The sequence below is a fragment of the Clavelina lepadiformis genome, chromosome 4, assembly GCF_947623445.1.
Source record: "Clavelina lepadiformis chromosome 4, kaClaLepa1.1, whole genome shotgun sequence".
In the NCBI taxonomy this organism is placed as follows: Eukaryota; Metazoa; Chordata; class Ascidiacea; order Aplousobranchia; family Clavelinidae; genus Clavelina; species Clavelina lepadiformis.
In genome coordinates, this window is record NC_135243.1 from 18,054,045 (window position 1) to 18,072,916 (window position 18,872).

At 35.3% G+C, this 18,872-nt stretch overlaps 2 protein-coding genes across 2 annotated transcripts; both read right to left on the bottom strand.

Annotated features, from left to right (window-relative positions):
* Positions 1–216: 216 nt before the first annotated feature.
* On the bottom strand, positions 217–8,015 carry LOC143453147 (uncharacterized). The gene is made up of 9 exons (XM_076954313.1): positions 6,043–8,015; positions 5,601–5,766; positions 4,998–5,140; positions 4,297–4,422; positions 3,775–4,062; positions 2,150–2,343; positions 1,346–1,442; positions 730–1,056; positions 217–601 (listed from the first exon to the last, which is right to left on the bottom strand). Exons 1-9 carry the CDS (start codon positions 6,188–6,190, stop codon positions 531–533), a joined length of 1,560 nt encoding a protein of 519 aa, XP_076810428.1. The 5' UTR covers positions 6,191–8,015; the 3' UTR covers positions 217–530.
* A 7,898-nt stretch (positions 8,016–15,913) lies between these two features.
* LOC143452220 (uncharacterized) lies at positions 15,914–17,826 on the bottom strand. The gene is made up of 2 exons (XM_076953106.1): positions 17,470–17,826; positions 15,914–17,040 (listed from the first exon to the last, which is right to left on the bottom strand). Exons 1-2 carry the CDS (start codon positions 17,770–17,772, stop codon positions 16,177–16,179), a joined length of 1,167 nt encoding a protein of 388 aa, XP_076809221.1. The 5' UTR covers positions 17,773–17,826; the 3' UTR covers positions 15,914–16,176.
* Positions 17,827–18,872: the final 1,046 nt, after the last annotated feature.

An 18,872-nucleotide genomic window follows, 5' to 3' on the forward strand; every position in this document is an offset into this window, starting at 1 on the left:
GCAAAATGAACAGTAACGGATATCCGTGTTCGTATGTAGAGCATAGTATGTGGCCCCAGGTCCTCGTTGTATAAAAGAAACCAACTGGATTCCTTCATATGTGTAAAATCTATAAAACTAAGGAGCTACATTTGAGTTAAAGTCTGTCTTAGGTTTTAGACAACATGATCGTATTGAAAACGAAAGTGCCCTGGGTATCTCTTTACCACAAATATACAGTGTCATTTATGTTTTGTATGAAATGTCGATTGTAAGTCATATATATTATAGTATCTGATCTAAGAAAGTTGTACTTTGTGCAAAAGGAATAAGCTTAAACGAAGTGAACAACATAAAGAAACATAAACAGCCTTTAGAACAAAATTAACTATATGAAAAGTCAAACTGAACGAAGCGATGTTAGGCAAACAGTAACGAAACTGAAGCTAACTTTAGTATAACTAAGATGTTAGGCTAAGATTAACGAAAGTGAACTGAATAAAAATAAAACCAACACAACACAAAAATTGCGAATAACAAACAAGAAGGGTTTAATATAAAGTGTCCATTACTGAGTCCTCGTCGTAACTGCTGTCATCGTTTTCGTTTTCCGAGCTAAAACCTGAAAATATTTGGCAACACTGAAAATAAAATCGCCCATAATCATATTTAAAAAAATAATTGTTAACTTAGTTGCTTACAAAAAAGCATTTCTTGTTCTTTGGAAACTAATTATAAGTTGATACTTACTTTCACATTCTTGACAACTGGTGAAAGATGTATTAGATTTGTTTAAATATCCAGCGTGAATGTGGTTTTCCGTTGCCAAGTGCTCATCGTAAATGCTACAAGCGTCGTCTTGGTGAGGGTTAAAACCAATATATATTTCGCTATCTGGCAAGAGAGCGCAGTGTTTCAGTGTTTCCTGGGTGAGACTGCTTTCTTGTGAATGGTTTTCGTTTTTATTAGATAACGGTATGCATACTGGGGCAGTCATAGACTGAACGAATGTTCGAGAGTTGACGACATCGGTTGCTTTTTCCAGTGACCCCAATGCGCTGTTGTAAAATGGTGTTTCTAAACCGGAAAATAGCACGATGTCGACATCACATAACACCAATGAAATGTTATTGATAATTTAATTTAATATTCACTACTGTAGGAATAACAACTGTTACCTAAGTAACAAGAAATAAAAACAGTACATAAAGTGTGTACATATCAGATAAACATATTTGTGCGATAAACTTGAAAATGAGTGATAAACCACCTATTATGTAATAGATAGCTTTTATTCAGGTCAGATCAGGTGGTGTTAGGCAAAAATTAATGGAAACGATAACATAAAAAACCCTGGTCTACTGACCTGCTGTATAATTGTTCGTTAATAGAGAAGGTACATCAGGTTGGGAATCCGTTTCTGGAGGTGGAATAAAAACAAATCTTTTTTGTAGTATGACTTCCTAGAAAAGATCGTATAAGTACAGAGTTATTACTTAGTCAGTTGGGTGTAAGCTTGCAATATTCAGCTGGAAATGGTAGACAGCTACAGACTCAAACTACAGCGACTAGACTTTAACCCCGAGCTGCGTTAATACAAGGTTAAGGCTCTTAGCTTCCTTTACACCTTTCCTCTAAAGTAATATACTTAAGTATTTTCGAAGTTTTTGTATAAAGCAAAGGATTGGCTTAGTGCAAAAACTGGAATGCAATACGTAAGAGATAAAAAATCTTTTGTTATAAAAATTGCTTAAGCTAACCCGTAGAAAGTTATGAAGATGCGCCAAATCGAAAAATTCGTGAGATTAAGAAAAATAGGTTTTGTTGTTTGTGTGAATACGAACTGAAGCCGCCAATTTTGCTCATTGAATTTGATCAAAGTTGCTGATGGATAAGAAAATTATGTTTGAATTTGTTCATTGATGAATGATTGCAATCGATCTGTTTTTCGTATTTGAAGCAACAAAAACTCGCACAAAGATTTCACCATAATTAGTACCAACAAAAATAATTTTATACCTTCAATTCTTTGCTTAATGTTTACAAAATACAGGATACGACACTAATCTGCCCGTAAGATTCGTATTCGATTAGGTTCATTCTTACCACATAAAAACATTTTTTCGTGTAACTGCAAATACTTGAGGAATTATTTTATATTATAACTTACCAGGTTGTCATAAGCACTATTGAAGTTTTTTCTCCCTTCTTTCCTTCCTTTCGACTCTTTATTAAATTTAAAAGTATTCCAAACTAAATAGTTGGACACAATCCCAGCGATCAAAACAACAGAAAATACTATTGCCAAAATAGCGATGACGGTATATTCTTGTGGTTTTGGATATGTCGGCCTTTCCATCGTATCTTCACATAAAAGATAATAATTAATTTGTAGGTGATACTTTTGCATTATATGTAATCAGACCGCGTTTATTCGAACTCTGAAAAACCGGAATGCTCGCTATACGACACGAAGCTTCCAGGAATAGGTTTACTTCTTCCCATGGACTTCAGCAAGGTATCGAACCGGAACTGAACTTGAACTTTTAAACCGGTTTGAGCTGATGTTTTTTAAAAACCTAACCGGAACCCTTACACAACATATCAAGTTTTTCTGAACCCAAACTGAACCTGAACCATTGAAGACTAAGAGAAATATCCCTAACCTGAATCGAACCTTTCTCAATTAGAGTATAAACACTGTTTCAGTACAATAATTTCATGACGTGTTTTCTTTGCTTATTTCAAAACGTAGAGAAGGTAAACTAAGAAATAGGCCTGATGAAACTTCTTGAGCTAACGAATTGCTACTTGGGCAGAGTAGCTGAAGAAATTAAAGAAAGTGATTAGTTGGATAATGTCATTTAAACCAGGATCAAACCGAATATTAGCAAGATAGCTGAACCTAAACCGGAAAGGAATGAATGTGTGCACCTTGTGCCAACCTGAATCGAAGTAGAAACGGTATAAAATAAAATTTTGTAAAACCTGATCCGGAGTTAAACCGTTTTCCACTGCGGTTCGACTCCCTGAATTTTAGTTTTTTGATCCTGAAACCTCACTGTAGGTACAACTCCGAGACGGAAAATTAGAATGAGATATGTCGAATCACTAGAAGAACACCTGTTAATCCGGATAACATACGAATGTTACATACATTAATGCGTCAATTTGTCTTACTCCCTTGTCCCACATGACTGTTTGTTTTAGGCGAAGTCATTAACCAATTTTGTAACTTCTTTTACTGTAGTTATTTATCTTGAACACAGTTAGATCTTCAATACATGTTTTGCGTCTCCATAGTGTAGCCCTAAATGCATATATATATATACATAGCATATGTAGGTATATACCTTACGTAAATTGATTTCACTGTGGTATTCGTTCGATTGCAATTACCCGCTGACCTCGCTAAACCGGCATTTTTCGTCGAAACAAATTGGTCGGAATTAACGAGGTTTGACTACAATAGAACAATCAATGCAAGATGGTGAAATACGGTCTAATGGAGCGTTTTATACTATTCGCGTAACAGGAATTCTACCATCAAATTGCATGATGATGTTTACAAAATGACATGGATGTCGACTATCGCACATGTACCTGCAAACGTTAATATTTAGCATTTGTATAAGACGGAAACTACTTTTTATGCATCTGTTGGAACATCAATTGGATATTTATATTACTTCCATAATAGTGTGTGTAATATCTTACAGTTATTAGAAACTAGAATTCAAAATTTGACGTAGATCAGCGAACCCTTGCACCAATTGCTTTCAAATGTTATCTCACCTGTATTAACAGCTGCTGGTTCCATGCAAAGAAGAGACAATTTTTCTGAGTTTGTGATGTTCCAATACAAGCAAACATATGAAGTACCATTTTCCGGAAAATTGTAATCGTGTATGGAATGGAGTGTTATGTTAAAATATTGGCATTGTTGAGCTTGACATTTCTTTTTGTCGATAAGAAATGAAATATTTTGGTCATCTTCATGCAGCTCGAAGTATTCTAGTGGCATTTTGTACATTTCGCGCCCGTAAAGCGAAACAGTTTTTTTTGCTTGATATTCTTCCAAATCTTTGTAAAAAACAAATTACATAACTGAAAATGTTTTATATTATGCTACATACATACATTTTAGTTGTACTTTTAGACGAAATAACCACCTTGTATACTATAATTATATACTTTGTTATATATAATAATTAAACAAGTTTTTTTGTATATAGGTAAATGGTTTTTATTTCATTATTAAATGTATTGTACTTTTATGTTATTTCAGGTAAAATAAAGTTTACAAGGACCACTTACTTTCATTAAAGCGAAAGAAGCACTCAATATTTATGTTCCGATCTTTTTCTTCCAGATACAAGTCATTGAGACTCAATTCATAACCTTCTGACTGCTCTGCTTGCAAAGAGTTGCAAATTTGTTGGCCTAAAAATGAAGCAAGCAAGGTTTTGTTATTACAGCATACATCGCCAGGAAAATGATATTCCTGACATTATCTCTATAGTTTACTATAGCTTTATGGAACAGACGAAAAAAAGCTATTGAAATCGATGTAGACACATTTCCAGTGACGTGGTAGTGGTCAACCAGTGTAGAATTTCTTTCTCGATATAGATTCTCGATAGAGGGTGATAAAACGTTGGTTCAGTGGTGGAAAATAGGAGGAGTGTAGCACATTAAAACAAGAAAAGTTTAAGACAAAGCACCAAATTAAAATTGTTGTTTAACAAATACTTCGGTGTTTTGAATGCATACTTTGAGCGCTATCTTTAGTTTTTATCTAAATTTGACTGCGTTGATAAGTTACACGTAACACATAAACGCTTTTGCAATTTTTTAACAAATTCAACACCATATTAACAAATTATTTGATGCTTTGCTCTAAAGGGAAACAGCTAAAAACTTTGCAGAAAGTTTTTTGTTGCACATACACTTCATCGATAACATCAGTTAAATTATATCCTAAATATAATTTTATCAATTATCTTAATTTAACGAACATGGTGGTAGGCTTGACGGGGGATATTTGTAACGGTTTTGTCCCTTGCGGAACAAAGTGATTATTACCCCCTCGTGGTAGCACCTTTTTGGACGGCATTGCTTTTGTGTGAGTGGTACATCTATACATCCTTCTATTGGAACCCTACAAAAATAAAAACCTCTAAACAAATAATTCATGTTTGTGACACAAAATGTATGTTGCGTTATATGATACTTGCGATAGGTGCAAAATGATCTTACAAACAAATATTATGAAAAAACTATCAGTAAATTCAGATCAGGCATGTGGACAAAAACTGGTAAAACAGTTTTTCGAAAGAAACTGAATTATGATTAGCGTATTAACTTTGTAGCCTACACGATATGATTTCTATTACATTAGGTCAGCATTTAACTGACAAAGAAAATGAATATTTCTTACTATGGATTAAAGAACTAGGCTATATAACAAGATGCTTCCAATTTTTGTTTATTTATAAATTTTCCAGTCATTAGTGTCCTGATAATATGTTCTATAACTTACCAAAATATTCATATTTATCTATGAACACATGTTTTACTGTCAATTTAATTATTACCTATCATTTCCAAAACCTACTCACCATAATTTTTTACCACCTCCATTTGTCGTTGTTTCCAAATACAAGGTCAGATTGTCTGCGGCATTTTCATCGTATTCGCCTTTCCAGAAGAAGTTTACAAAACTGGGAATTAGTTGAAAATCGTAAGTTGTTAGTTCAATCTCAAGCGCCGTTCTCACTGCTTCACCTATTGAAAAAAATCTTTATTACAGTACAATGTATATGTGGTCTTTTTTTACCAAGAGCGGTCTTCTGTTTTATGTCTGCGCTACACCTTGCAATTTCTATGCGTTGACATAGGGTGTGTGACATCATTATGGGCCATCACCTATATGGCAAGCGTGTCTATTGTTTATACTAGAAGGAATTTACAGACGTGTCAATGCTATAAGCAATCTAAGAAAACGCATTATCTTATTGATACATCAATAAAATTGCTTTTAATTCTGGTAGAAATGCTTACATCTAGAACCGTTGGTCCGATTCTGGCAAAGAACATTTCCTGATCTAGAGTTTTCCACCTCCAAGTCCAGGCATGGACACAGATAATATCCCGTTGTCATAGATAAAGGCAACAAGCATATCATTATGAATGTAATTTGAACGTACATAGTTATAACATAACTACAAACAATGCACACTTATGACTTGGCCTTCGTTTATGTCAGCACTGTTTATTAAACATTGCATAAACAACAGTCGGTTACAAAACTCACAAAAAAATTACCCTTTCTTGATTTAGTTTCATCTTTATGAGGGATCTGACTGTATCGATTAGATACTATTGTGCTGTTATTTGCCTCACAAAAAACGGCTACAGAAACCACATGCCTTTTTAGACAATCGATTATAAACATTTTGCTAAAATTATGCGAGAACCTGTCAATTCTATATTTATAAACCAAATCGTTCAGTTTAATATTTTATCTCTTGAATTTCAAAAAAATATAAGAAATCGAAGTCAATTAATTATTCCTAAATACACTGGTTTATCGCTATTGCAACGGCTTATTCGCGTGACTGAATTCGACTTAACCAATGAAGCATATCACATGTAACAGCAGTCAATAAAATTGAATTAATAACTATTTTTACTAGGCTATTTTTAGATAATTCTAATCGATGAACGACAAGTTGATTACACATATATACAATGCAAACAGCGTAATAATTATAATTTGACAACAAAATATTCAATTTTTACCTTACTCTTTAACATTGTGTATGGCATTTGATAACACATGGAAAACTAACTTGCAAATTATCAAGAGCGTTTTCAATGACACATTGTTTTTCATTAGATACATTTGACACATTGTTTTTGATTTGATACGTTTGACACATTGTTTTTGATTTGCTCATTTATTTTGCTACAAATAAATATTTGACCAGTATTGCTTACTGCTGATACCTGTTGGCGTTCGATGTTGATCAGGAAAGAGTCAGCGCACAATATAGACGGTGTAGAGCAGGGGTCTCCAAACTTTTTCGTTAGAGAAACATATAAGGGAAAGACAAACAAAGCGTAGACTAGCTTTTTATTTAATATTTCCATTGTAACAAAAAATATTTGCGAAACGGCAACAACTTGAAGCGTTTTACGTCATATTACTCTTATAGCTGAGTGTAGTTGGCAGCACGCTACAGGCAAACAAAGATTACTAACATCTTGATTTACTAAACATTTGTCAAAAAGCGACGTTAAACGAAACCGTTGCCATCTCTATTACTGTAAGACGAGTTTTTTCATCGACATCATCAAGCCCTTGGTGCGACTTATACACGTAAGATCCTACTTTTTCAGAGCAAGTTACTTTCAACCATTTGCCCCACTTATTTTTCACCCATCTTATTACAAATTGCATATAAAACGCTCGCAAAAAAAACACTAAACATCTATAGTAACAAAGAACCGACCCAAGTGGTTCTCTTCTTTGCAACTAAATGAACCCATAGGTTTATTTCAATCTCCATATCTTTTGGTTGATTTTGCTCATCTCCACGTATAAGCATGAGCGTCATACGATTTAATACAGTGCGCTTTTAAAACAGAGAAAAAGGCGATTGCAACGGCCACGGACAAAATGTTCGTTCTCTGTTTGGAAACAAGTTGGGCTTCCCTTCACTGCTGCAATTGATGTGTTACAATTACAATCTTGTGCTATGACGTTTGGAACCACTATAAAAATTCTGTCAAAATTTCGCAACACCGAAAATATAAAGCGATTTTGCGACCATGAAATGTTAGCAGTAAGATAGCTGCATTGTTCATTCGTATGCCTGGAAGCATGGGCATTTAGATTTCGCACGGAAAAATTATAAAGTAGGTAGTCAATCATAAAGTAGAGATTGATGTTCGCAGGATTCAGCGAAACAGACAAAAGAGACGAAGCCAGCCAACTCTGGTTGTCAAACTTGTTTATCGTTTGCTCACATGATTGGACTACAACCACTTTTTCGGTCACTTGCGGGTTGCATGCACGCAGAACAGTTTGAAAATCACTGAATTGAACGGTATTTTACGTTTCAGTAAAAACAACCAAACTCTCCACGCTTTTACACAATCCCATTGCCTGTCTTTTCTTATTGGCTTCGTGACCTATTTTCAGTTCAATAATCACTTCAGAAAGCTAAGACTTTCACGTTAAAAAGTTATAACAAAATATATTTTAACTCACAAAAAATGTTAAACACAGTAAGATGCATCCAAATACTTTTAATATAATCAACACCTAGCTACATTTTGATGCTTGCCACGTTCAATCTGATCCTTTCCTTCCTATTCAATCAGTACCGCAAACGTTTTTACATTCCAAAATAGATCTATTCTCCTTTGTGTAAACCTTAATGATCTATGCCAGACGTGGGCAAACTGCGGCTCGCGAGCCGCATGCGGCTCTCCGGCATGTTTTTTGTGGCTCTTCTAGTCGAATCGTAAAATTCCAAAAAATGTAAAGGCTACCAAGAGTACCGTTTATGAAAGTTTCTGTGTAGTTTTTCTTTATTTAGGCCAGCATTTCTTTTATGACGTAACACTAGACATCGATTCCGACATTGTTTTCAGGTATAGATTCTATACTCTATGGCAAAGGTTGTCAAAATGCACCTCACCAACATGTTTTTATGGGTCTTTTAGTTAAAAAGTAATATCCCAAAATGACTACTAATAGTATAATAACCAAATTGACAATCATTACTGATTTTGCGGCTCGCTGGTGTTTATATTTTTCCGCAAGTGACTCTTTCATTGAACAAATTTGCCCACCCCTGATCTATGCGATCGTTTACGTCATTGCGTTTATGTCACCATTTTCAAGTGTCTATAAACTGCAGGCATGTAAATGCAGACTTATCTTTCCTGACAATTAGGTTTTGATTGATTCGATCTTTCATTTTTTATGTTTACATACTGCTGTATGACTTTGTATATAATTATTATTATCTGTACACAAAATAGCTAAAGGTTATTCCTGCACATTCAGACGCACGTTACGCGCGAATGGATGCTATGTTCGCTGCAAAGGCCTGAGTTTTTCAGCAAACCAACAAACCTTGCGGATATAAATACATAAATTTTGTACATTCTTGAGCAAACAGATATGTCAATTTTGAGTAATTCCCTCGGGCAAAGGGTATAATGGCGCATAAAAATGTTCTAGAAGTTAAACAGACCCGATAAACATCAGCGAAGCCCCAAGGGCGTAGACGCAAATTAGTTGGGAAGGCAACTTCGACTCGCTTCAACTCAACCTTTTTAGCTTGCGGACCAGTAAAATTTCAAAACAAATTTTGCGGACCGGCGGACCTTCAAAAACCAACCTAAATGTAATTACGACAAAAGTATGCAACTCAAAAGCAAAGAATGGAAACTTCAATTTAATGAGAAATTTGCTGCTGTCTTTTTGATCTCATACGTTTTCCACGTGGTTCTATTAAAGTTTCGGCAAGGCGAAGTACAGCGTTGACTTCCACACGATTTCTTTGTTTGGTCTTGATGAGAGATAATGATGAAAAGTTTTTCTCAGATAGGTAAGTTGTACAAAAAATTAGCAGTAATTTCATGGCTTTGTCACTGAGCTCAGGATATTCATTTTTAAGCGATATCCAAAGCTGTGACAATGGCAAGTCTTTACGCTTGGACAACAACGTGGTATCACAGGAAAGCTCAATCAGCGATTCTTTCTCAATAGCGTTAAGATTGCACGAATGAATATCATTTGCAAAAGGATTAACAATCCAAAAATTTCCCTTTCGAGGATCTGCATTTTCTGGAAAATATTTTCCAAAACTGATCCTTAGCTCTTCTAAGTGTTGACTTTTAACAGCAAATACCTCTCCTGTGTTTACAGAAGCATTTGCGACGACGTCTTGCAAACATGGAAACATATCGATATCGCCTTTCTAAAACGCCAAAACATCAGTTTCTTTTTGAAAGCATCAGTTTTGTTACGCAATGTAAATATGTTGGTGTGATTACCTTGCAGAGAACTGTTAAGGTCATTCAAGCGGCTGAATATGTCCGCTAAATACGCTAGCTTAGCAGTCCACATCTCATCGGATAAGAGTTTTTTTAGTGGAGAATTTCTTTCCCGTAAAAACTGCTTGGCTTCTCTCTCAACTCAAATAAACGAGTAAGAACGCGTCCTCTAGAGAGCAACCTTACTTCTGCATGAAGTAACAGATGTTTATGTTGCGTACCTATGCTATCACACAAAGCCTCAAAGAACCTTGAGTGCAATGCTCGGCCACGTATATAATTTATGATCTTGACTGCGCCGTTCAGAACGTCGTTCAATTCAGGAGATAGTTTTTTGGCAGATAAATTGTCCCGGTGAAGAACGCAGTGTGTAATCAGCAAATCTATGTTTGACACTTCCTAAATTTTTGCAGTTACACCCGAATGACATCCGATCATGTTAGCAGTACTGTCAGTACAAACCCCGACGCATTTTCCCCAATCTAAACCTTGCTCTTGCACATAAGTATTAAGAGACCGAAATATTTCTGAACTGGTAGTTCGTCCAGGTAGTTGGAGACAAAAAAGAAATTTATCAATGATACTTTCTTCATTCTCATACCGAACAAAGCAAGCAAGAATAGCACAGTTGCTCAAGTCTGTAGATTCGTCAAGTTGTATAGCGAAATACCTCGATTTCTTTACTTGCTCAATAACTTGCTCAATAACTTGCTGTTCAACATATCAAATTCATTGCCATATCCAATGTTCTCCTTTTAATTGAGTCATTTGAAAGTGGTATGGCTTTAAGTTTGTTAGCTTGTTCCGGACCCAAAACTTCTGTAGCAGCTGCTAACATGCAAGGTTTTACTAAATCTTCTCCAATCGTAAAAGGCTTTTTAGTTTTGCTGATTAGGAGAGCAATTAAATGATTTAAGAAGGTCTTTATCAGTCGTTGTCATCTTTTTTATTTCAATTTTTTCAGTTTCGTTCAGTAGTCTTTTGAAATACGCAAGAGGCTTTCCAACGACGTTGCTATGCAGCGAGTGAAAATGTCGAGTAAGCTTTGAGGGTTTCATTGCATCGTTTGAAAGTATTTTCGCGCAGACTAAGCACATGGGAAGCTGTACTTTTTCACTGCTGGGAGCAATAGTGCAACCGAACTCTAAGTACTTACTATCATTCTGCGTAATCCATATCAGCATGGCATGATCGTTTCAAGCCATGTTGTAAATCTGAAGTAGTAGTTTCTTCCTCTGTCCTGTTAAAACCACTAACTTAATTTTCACTGTTGGGTTTCTTTTGAAAGAAATCCATAATACTTTGCTGTTTGCTTGACTCCATTATACTGTAAAATTTCGTTCAATTTTGTTTAAAAGTCTTCTTAACTTTCATATACAACTGGTCTTAAACGAGTTGTAGCCTACTTTTAAACAGTTGGGCACAACACTTGCAGCATCGTGACGTACGATAAGTCCAAAGTGGACCGTAAACTCTAGGTTACGTCACATTGCAGCAAATTACAAAATTGGCGAAGTTCTAAATCAGTTTAAATTTTGATATTTTATTTCTTTAATCAATGGACAAGCCTTCAACATCTTGCATTTTGCAATTGAGATATAAAATTGTAATATATTTGGCGGACCGACAGGAAAGTTCATGCGGGCCGGCAGTTGAGAACCACTGCTGTAGACCATTATCTTTCGCCAAACCTATTTGTTGGCGGTGCTCCTATAAGCACGTGAAATGCCGAGATGTACTCGCAACCTTCGACCACAAGTGGAGTCAGATACAGGCTCCGTTATTTCGGGCATATTTATCTCGCAACAACTTTGACGGCTTCACGATTATTCTCCAGCAATGTTGATCGCGAAACTGTAGTCAAAATTTTATGCTTGAGGGCTTGCGCACTAGCACTCTAGTTGGCGTGTCCTGTTCCGTTACCCTTGCGGCGCGGGAGGCATTGCCGGCCTCGACCGTTGAGACTGGTAATTTGTAACACGCAGTTTGCAGTGATCACCATGCTTTGCATTTACAAAGGTTTGTGAATGAAATTATAGTGTAAAATTCCGTTGTAGGCTGTTGGTAAAACAGGCGAGAAAAAAGATTAAATTGGCAAAGAAAAAAAAAGTGTATTTAAGCAACGCTTTCATATCAAATCGTCTTTATCTCGTTGCCTTATTCAATTGCAAAGTGATTGTGTTCCTCATCCAGTCGCTAAAATTGACATAGAACAGCGTCATGCGGTTTTCTCGTATCGAATGATATTGTGTGTAACTAATGTAATTAGTGATTAAATGTTTGTTTTTAAGCCCAAAAATCCACTTTTGACTTTAGGCTTATGTAACGGGATATAGAGATATGTGATTTGAGATAGTATCAGGTACGCCCAGGTCACGTGCCAAATTTCAGTGATCTTCATAGAGCGATTTTTGAGTAATTGCATTTTTAATTATTCTACTAACTTACATGCGATTCAGATTACTCCAGCTCATTTTCACCAAATGTTTGGTGTGCTGTTAGTAATATGTAAAAATGTGTGAGACGCTTCTAATATATGGTAATTTTGGAATCTAGGTAATTTTCTAATCTAGGCGCATTTTAATCAAGTAAATACTGCATTTCTTCGAATGGAAGTCGCGGCTACTAATTTTTATTTTTAATCATTTTGCACTGCTTCTAATCTAGGGCGGCTTCTAATCAAGGGCTTATAATTTTTAATCAGATTAACAGACGATTAAACTCTTTCACAGTGCTGCTAATGCTTTTTTATCAGCCGATGTTCACTTTAGGTAGGAGACCGCTCACACTTCGAGTCGCTTGTCGAAAGAACGTTTTTACACCTCCAATGCGGGCATTTAACTATTTTATCTTTTAGTTTTTATTTATCTTTGGTCATGATTATGCATATTCTTTTCTATACTAGAGACTGATGATGCCCTCTTTGGATGAAATATGTTTCTGGTTTTAATTCCATATTTTACTTCACACTTGCCAGTGCAAGTTAGCCGATCCAGTGATCGCTTGCTGTTTGCCGACGCTGAGAAGTTTTTTTAGATCCAGGTTTTAGACAAACTTTTATTCTTTTAATCGAGGGCGGCTTTTAACTAAGAAAATACAGGTATGTATACAATAGCCGGCCTCGATTGTAAGAACGTGCTATTGATTAAAAACTGCACAAAATGGTTTACAAAATACTATCCAAAGCTTCTATTTGAATAGATGTGGTAAAATAACCTTTCACATTTGTTCTATTATTTTATAAATATAATATTGATACATTTTGTTTCAGATGCGTCATGATGATGGAAGCATATAGGTTTCTTTTTCAGGCGGTAACCATATCGTATCTATTATTTTTATCCATGGACTGCGGGAAGTGAAAAGTTTTGTGCTAAACATGATATTATATGAAATAGCAAAAAATACGCTCACAAACAACCAATGAGCAAAAAATAAGCGAAAAATTCCTGTGGGCTTAAAACGTGCAAGCCTGCAAGGTGTTAACTGTCATAAAGAGTTTGTGTTTACGTTGATTTGACAGAAATATCAAATATAACTATACTTCTACACAAAAAATACGAACTTGCATTACAGTATTTGATGACCAAATAAACAATACTCCACTTTTTTTCTCTAAGTGATAATGGTTGCTGATATAATGTCAACATACTGCTGTGAACCTGTAAGTCTGCAAAGCTAACAATAGTATATGTCAATAGTACCTTGTTGTGGCGCTCATTCTTTGTGTGGTTTGTCGCTTGTTGTCGCTGTACTAAAATACTTATCTAAGCACATAATGAAATGTTATGCTATTGTTTCTCAACTTTGTTTAGTCTGATTACTTCAGATGTTTACATGAACGAAACAATCAAGCTCCAGTTAATTTATGGCCACGATGTAAACATGTTATACACAAAAAACAGTACTAACAGCGTCTTAACTTGTATAATACAGTAGTACAGCAAAATCGTCTGGGCTTGTCAGTGACGTAGTGGGATATTTATCCGCGTGGTGCAGAAGTCGAAGTGCCCTCTTCAAAATAGATCTTTTCCTGTTGTAAGCTAAAAGCTACTGATCTTACGTGGCTGACATTTTTTTCCAAATATTTATACATTACTAAAAAAATGGAAATTGTCAGAACACTTCGATTGTTCTATATATAATAAGGTTCTATTTGAATCTTTTCTTTAACAATTGGGCTTTTTTCAATCTTTGTTTTAATCCCTATAATTTTTGCAATTGCTGTTAAATGCGTAACATAATAACATTATAATTGAACGAGTTTGATGTCTCTCTTCCGTTCTTCTGCAAAGAATAACGCAACCAATAGCGTTACGTCATAATCAACGCTGTTGAGAGTAGGTCATATAACATGCTTTCCAATCAAAAGAAGCCAGTACTCGTACACATTTGGTTATGTAAAAAAATATGTGTCAGACATGCACCTACATAAAACTTTTCTCATGCTTTATTTTGAATGCTTGCAAATTCATAAAGATTTTCATTGGCACGATATTTTCATTTGTTAAATATAGACATACTAACTCCTAAAGGTTTGTCACGTCATCAAATTGGCATCAACATTTGAGAAACAACTTGTATTTAAGATAAATCCAAAGTAACTAGCCCTTGGCGCGAGTCTTCATTTGACTTGATAAACTGACGTTAATTAAAAATCAATTGTTACCTCAAGGTAATTAACGTATCATAAGCCTATAAGTCACTATACAAAATGGGCGGTGGGCTAATCTTTTATCAACGTTGTGGGTATTTGGGAAAGCACCGAGGTTATAAGCACATTTTTTTCTTTCAACCTGGAAATCCACCTTATAGCGAGTATCTATCCTATCAGTGTAACCACAACAATGTAGAGCCAGACAAGCCCTTTGATCGCTTTACTATAAGATAAAATCTGGGTCAAATGATAAAGCGCTAATTAAGGTGGCGGCATGTAATCTGGACTAGTTGAATTTTTATGCATTACTCAATTCTATTTATAAATACACGGTTTCAAACACTAACAAGCCTCTGATAAGCCGCAAGTACGTAAAATATATTTTACGTCTGTATAACATCAACTTTTATTGTACCGAACAGATATTATGACTCATAAAAAATGATATAATTTGTACTGTTTCTGTCGAGTATTGTATGACTAGACAGGAATAAACTTTAAAGTAAAACAGATACGTTATTTGCACATTTCTGACCCAGGATCATTCACCGCGGGTTACAATATTATTTGTAGAACGACAAACCATAATATTTTACATAACTGAAGCTTTTTAATCAATCATTATCTTTGCAGCCATTGACGCTATGGGGTCGCAAAATTAACCCCAGTTGCTATTGCCATGCCGGTAAAATTTATAAAGTCAACAAAGCTTACAACTCGAATTAAATTAATAATGGTATTAACTTGCTTATAACAGCTAGTGTAGCACTTCCAAGAAACGCAATGCAGGTTTGTTTTTTAAGTTTATTGCTGTGGTGATAACAAGTAACAACAAAGTTTTGGCTTTGGCGAAAAATGCGGGAATCAACAAGTTTGTTGTGTTTTCTCCACAAATCTATAACTTTGCTGTCATTATATTTGATGCAGAAATGTTTTGCTTCTGGATGTGTTACAAGCGTTTCCTTTCGATATTGGAAGAGGACTATATAAAGAAAACACGCATGTTAAAAGACTGATCAGGTGGTCTGGACTAACTCACCATCATTTATCGTTGCCTGTCGCTTGAGCATTTTGCTTACGCCTGACGCCTGGTTTGGAAAGATATTTTTTGATAGAAGCGAAATATTCCCGGAACTAATAGTCACTAGATATTTGTATCCTGGATAAACTATTACAAAACAAATAGAAAGTAACATTTTATTGCGTATTTTCTTCAGAAAAACACATGAATTTTTCAATCCCGGAAAATAAGCTGAAGTCATCTGAGGAACTTTTGAAAATAAAAAAACCGCAAAAAAATCAGTAAGCGATATTTTCATGTCTGTAGTAACACCTACAAATACCAGACCGACTAGGCCTGAATTGTTTGCACGTCATAAAACAAAACGGTATATATCTGTAAATGAAAAACGATATGTTACATTTTAAAAACTGTACATTTGTGGTCAGTCCGTACAATATCGCTAGTGGTTGCACATGCTGACGTGTGAGTACTCTCCACAGATTGTAACTGGTTGCAACTCTACCAGATTCGGTTCTTCATTTTGTTGCCCTTCGACATTCAATGGAGATTGGGACATTAGATCGGAGGAATCGGATGTTACCGTCGGATCTTGGTAAAGATCTTCCAAATGTGGTTCATAGTGCACTCGGATCTTATCGTTATAACATAAAGTGGAAATCGAAGGAAGCGATCTTATATTTGCAGACTGTTCGTAAGCCTTCAATGGAAAAGTCGCCGAAGGGTTTTGTTGTAGTTCGATGGACGTAATGGACTGTCCGGGAATGTTCGCCGGAAGACCTTTGTTTGCGAAACTTGAAAAGGATCCCTTGCCCTGATGATTAGCTTCAAAAGCCGATGGACCAATAAAATCATTTTCGCTAAAGAGACTCTCGGTGTAGCTGTAATCACCGCCGTTTGTTATGAACACCTCTGGATGAAGATTCGGAAAAGCCCTTGCCGATGATTTTATTTTCAGTAAGGGTTCGTGTTTGTTTATGGCAAGTTCAACAGCATCGCTGTAAAATGTAGTCGGACAGAATTGGTAATTAGAAGCATTCGCTGTGTTTTCCGCAAATGTTAGCTCGTTGCCTTCGGTCAGTGACTTTGTCATAAATTCTCCGCTAGGGATACAGTTGAGTAAGACACTGTCACTGCGACTTTGCCTGTTTTCCAAGGCTTCCGCCCAAACGGTCTCCGGCCAACCGGTTCGGCCTTTAGCTCTTTTTGCACTGGTTTCGCGATGCGCTTCCTGATTAACATCTAATTGCGTATTGTTTGATGAATCCGTGATGCAAGTAGTTTTGACATCCTTATAGGAAAACGCCTGAAATGAAAAACGGGTCACTTTCAAATGATAAAACCAACAACTTTTATCAAAACGTATTCAGCTATAATTTGTGACCCTATACATGTTTAAGAACTATATTTATTCAATTATGTATAACATTTGACGGGAGTGTTGATTAGCCTATTTGATTTATTTATTATTATTGCAATGTTTCCTTCTAATTGTTATACTGCATATCTTTTATAAATTTTAACGATAGTAGTTTGGCTACATACATACATACATAATGTACCACACCCAATATATTGTAAAATTTTATATGGACATTCTGGCAAAGGTGCAGCAAACGTTTCGATAAGAATGGGTAGCAGTTGAATACAGCATACCTTTTTGGAATTAGTAAAAATACTTACAGTTTATATCATAATAAGCTTTATTTAATTAATCAATTAATAAATCACTTACGTTTCGCGACTTCCTAGCCCTGTTGCCGATATGCACCTTGAAATTGATGTTAAAGTCTTTTGTTTGCTGGTCGCCGGGAACGCCTGTTTCCAAGATTTCGGACAGGTAGGCGATATAGGATGATGCTAGATGCAAGGTTTTTATTTTCGACAACTTTGTGTCATCGGGCACGTGCGGAATGCATTTACGTAAGTCGGCAAACGCTTTGTTGATGAATTCTGTCCGTCTTTTTTCTTTGTGTCGAACGTTATGACTGTATGACGACTTGGTTTCATTTTCATTGTTAGCAGTATTGGTTTTCATATTTGCAGAAGATATCCTTTTTATACTAATCGTAACTTTGTCAAAATAAAACCTTAAGATCTTCAATATAGAGTAATTGAATAATTTCTTTTTCAAATAATGAACCATTCTATATGCTAAATTTATGCTGATAATACTGTATTTATATTAATGAGCTTTGACCAATATTAGCAAAGCTATTTTCTTTTCTACAAAGCAAGTACTGCTCAAATAAAAGATTCTCGAACAGGTTTTTTGCGAAAAATAAACCAGCCGCGCCATTCCTGATGCGCGCGAGTTTATATACCGAAACAGTAATGACGTAGAAATAACCGACAGGCACTTAGTAAAAGGGAGCTATGATAAATGGGGATCCGGTCTCATTGCCGACAGTGGCTGGTTCAGGACACATTAAAATCACAACAAATAGAAATTACTCCTTTCAGCATACGAGCAATTATAAGCAATCAGCAAAATTCATTTAATATCAAATCAAAAGAATTTTTGTTTCGACATTCCAACATAAACGCTTTAGAGGGGCGACAGATGAATTTTTTTCTGAATTTTTGTTAAAATAACATTAACTAATTGTACATATCTTTTCAATGTTTTGTAATATAAATGCCTTGAAATGTCGAGTTAGAAAATAGTTATTTTGTTTAAAAATCACTAATGGGTGAATGTTGAAAGTTGAAAATAAGACATTTAACCCTGGCATTGTCTGAAACTTATTGTAGTCGAAAGTTCATCAGTTCCATAGATACAGTAAATCATTGCAAGGCCAGAGTTCCACACGCAGACATTGCTAAATCAAACCTGAACTAAGGTCAGTATAGGCCTACTAAGTATTTTTATGATAATTTTACATGTGATATTCGTTTCACGATTGTATTTTTTCAATACATGAATAGCGTGATGAAAGAAAATTGAAAAATCGTGATAAAATAAAGTTGACAAAATTGATTGAGCATAATTATAATCAAACTAATGTTTATTTAGGCTACGAGAGTACAAGTAAACAATTAATTAAAGGCAAGCGTTCGTAGGTTGCAAACATTAGTGTAAAAGTCAATACCGAAAATAAGTTGATACAAATAGTATATCAAGTCTTTCATAAAAAT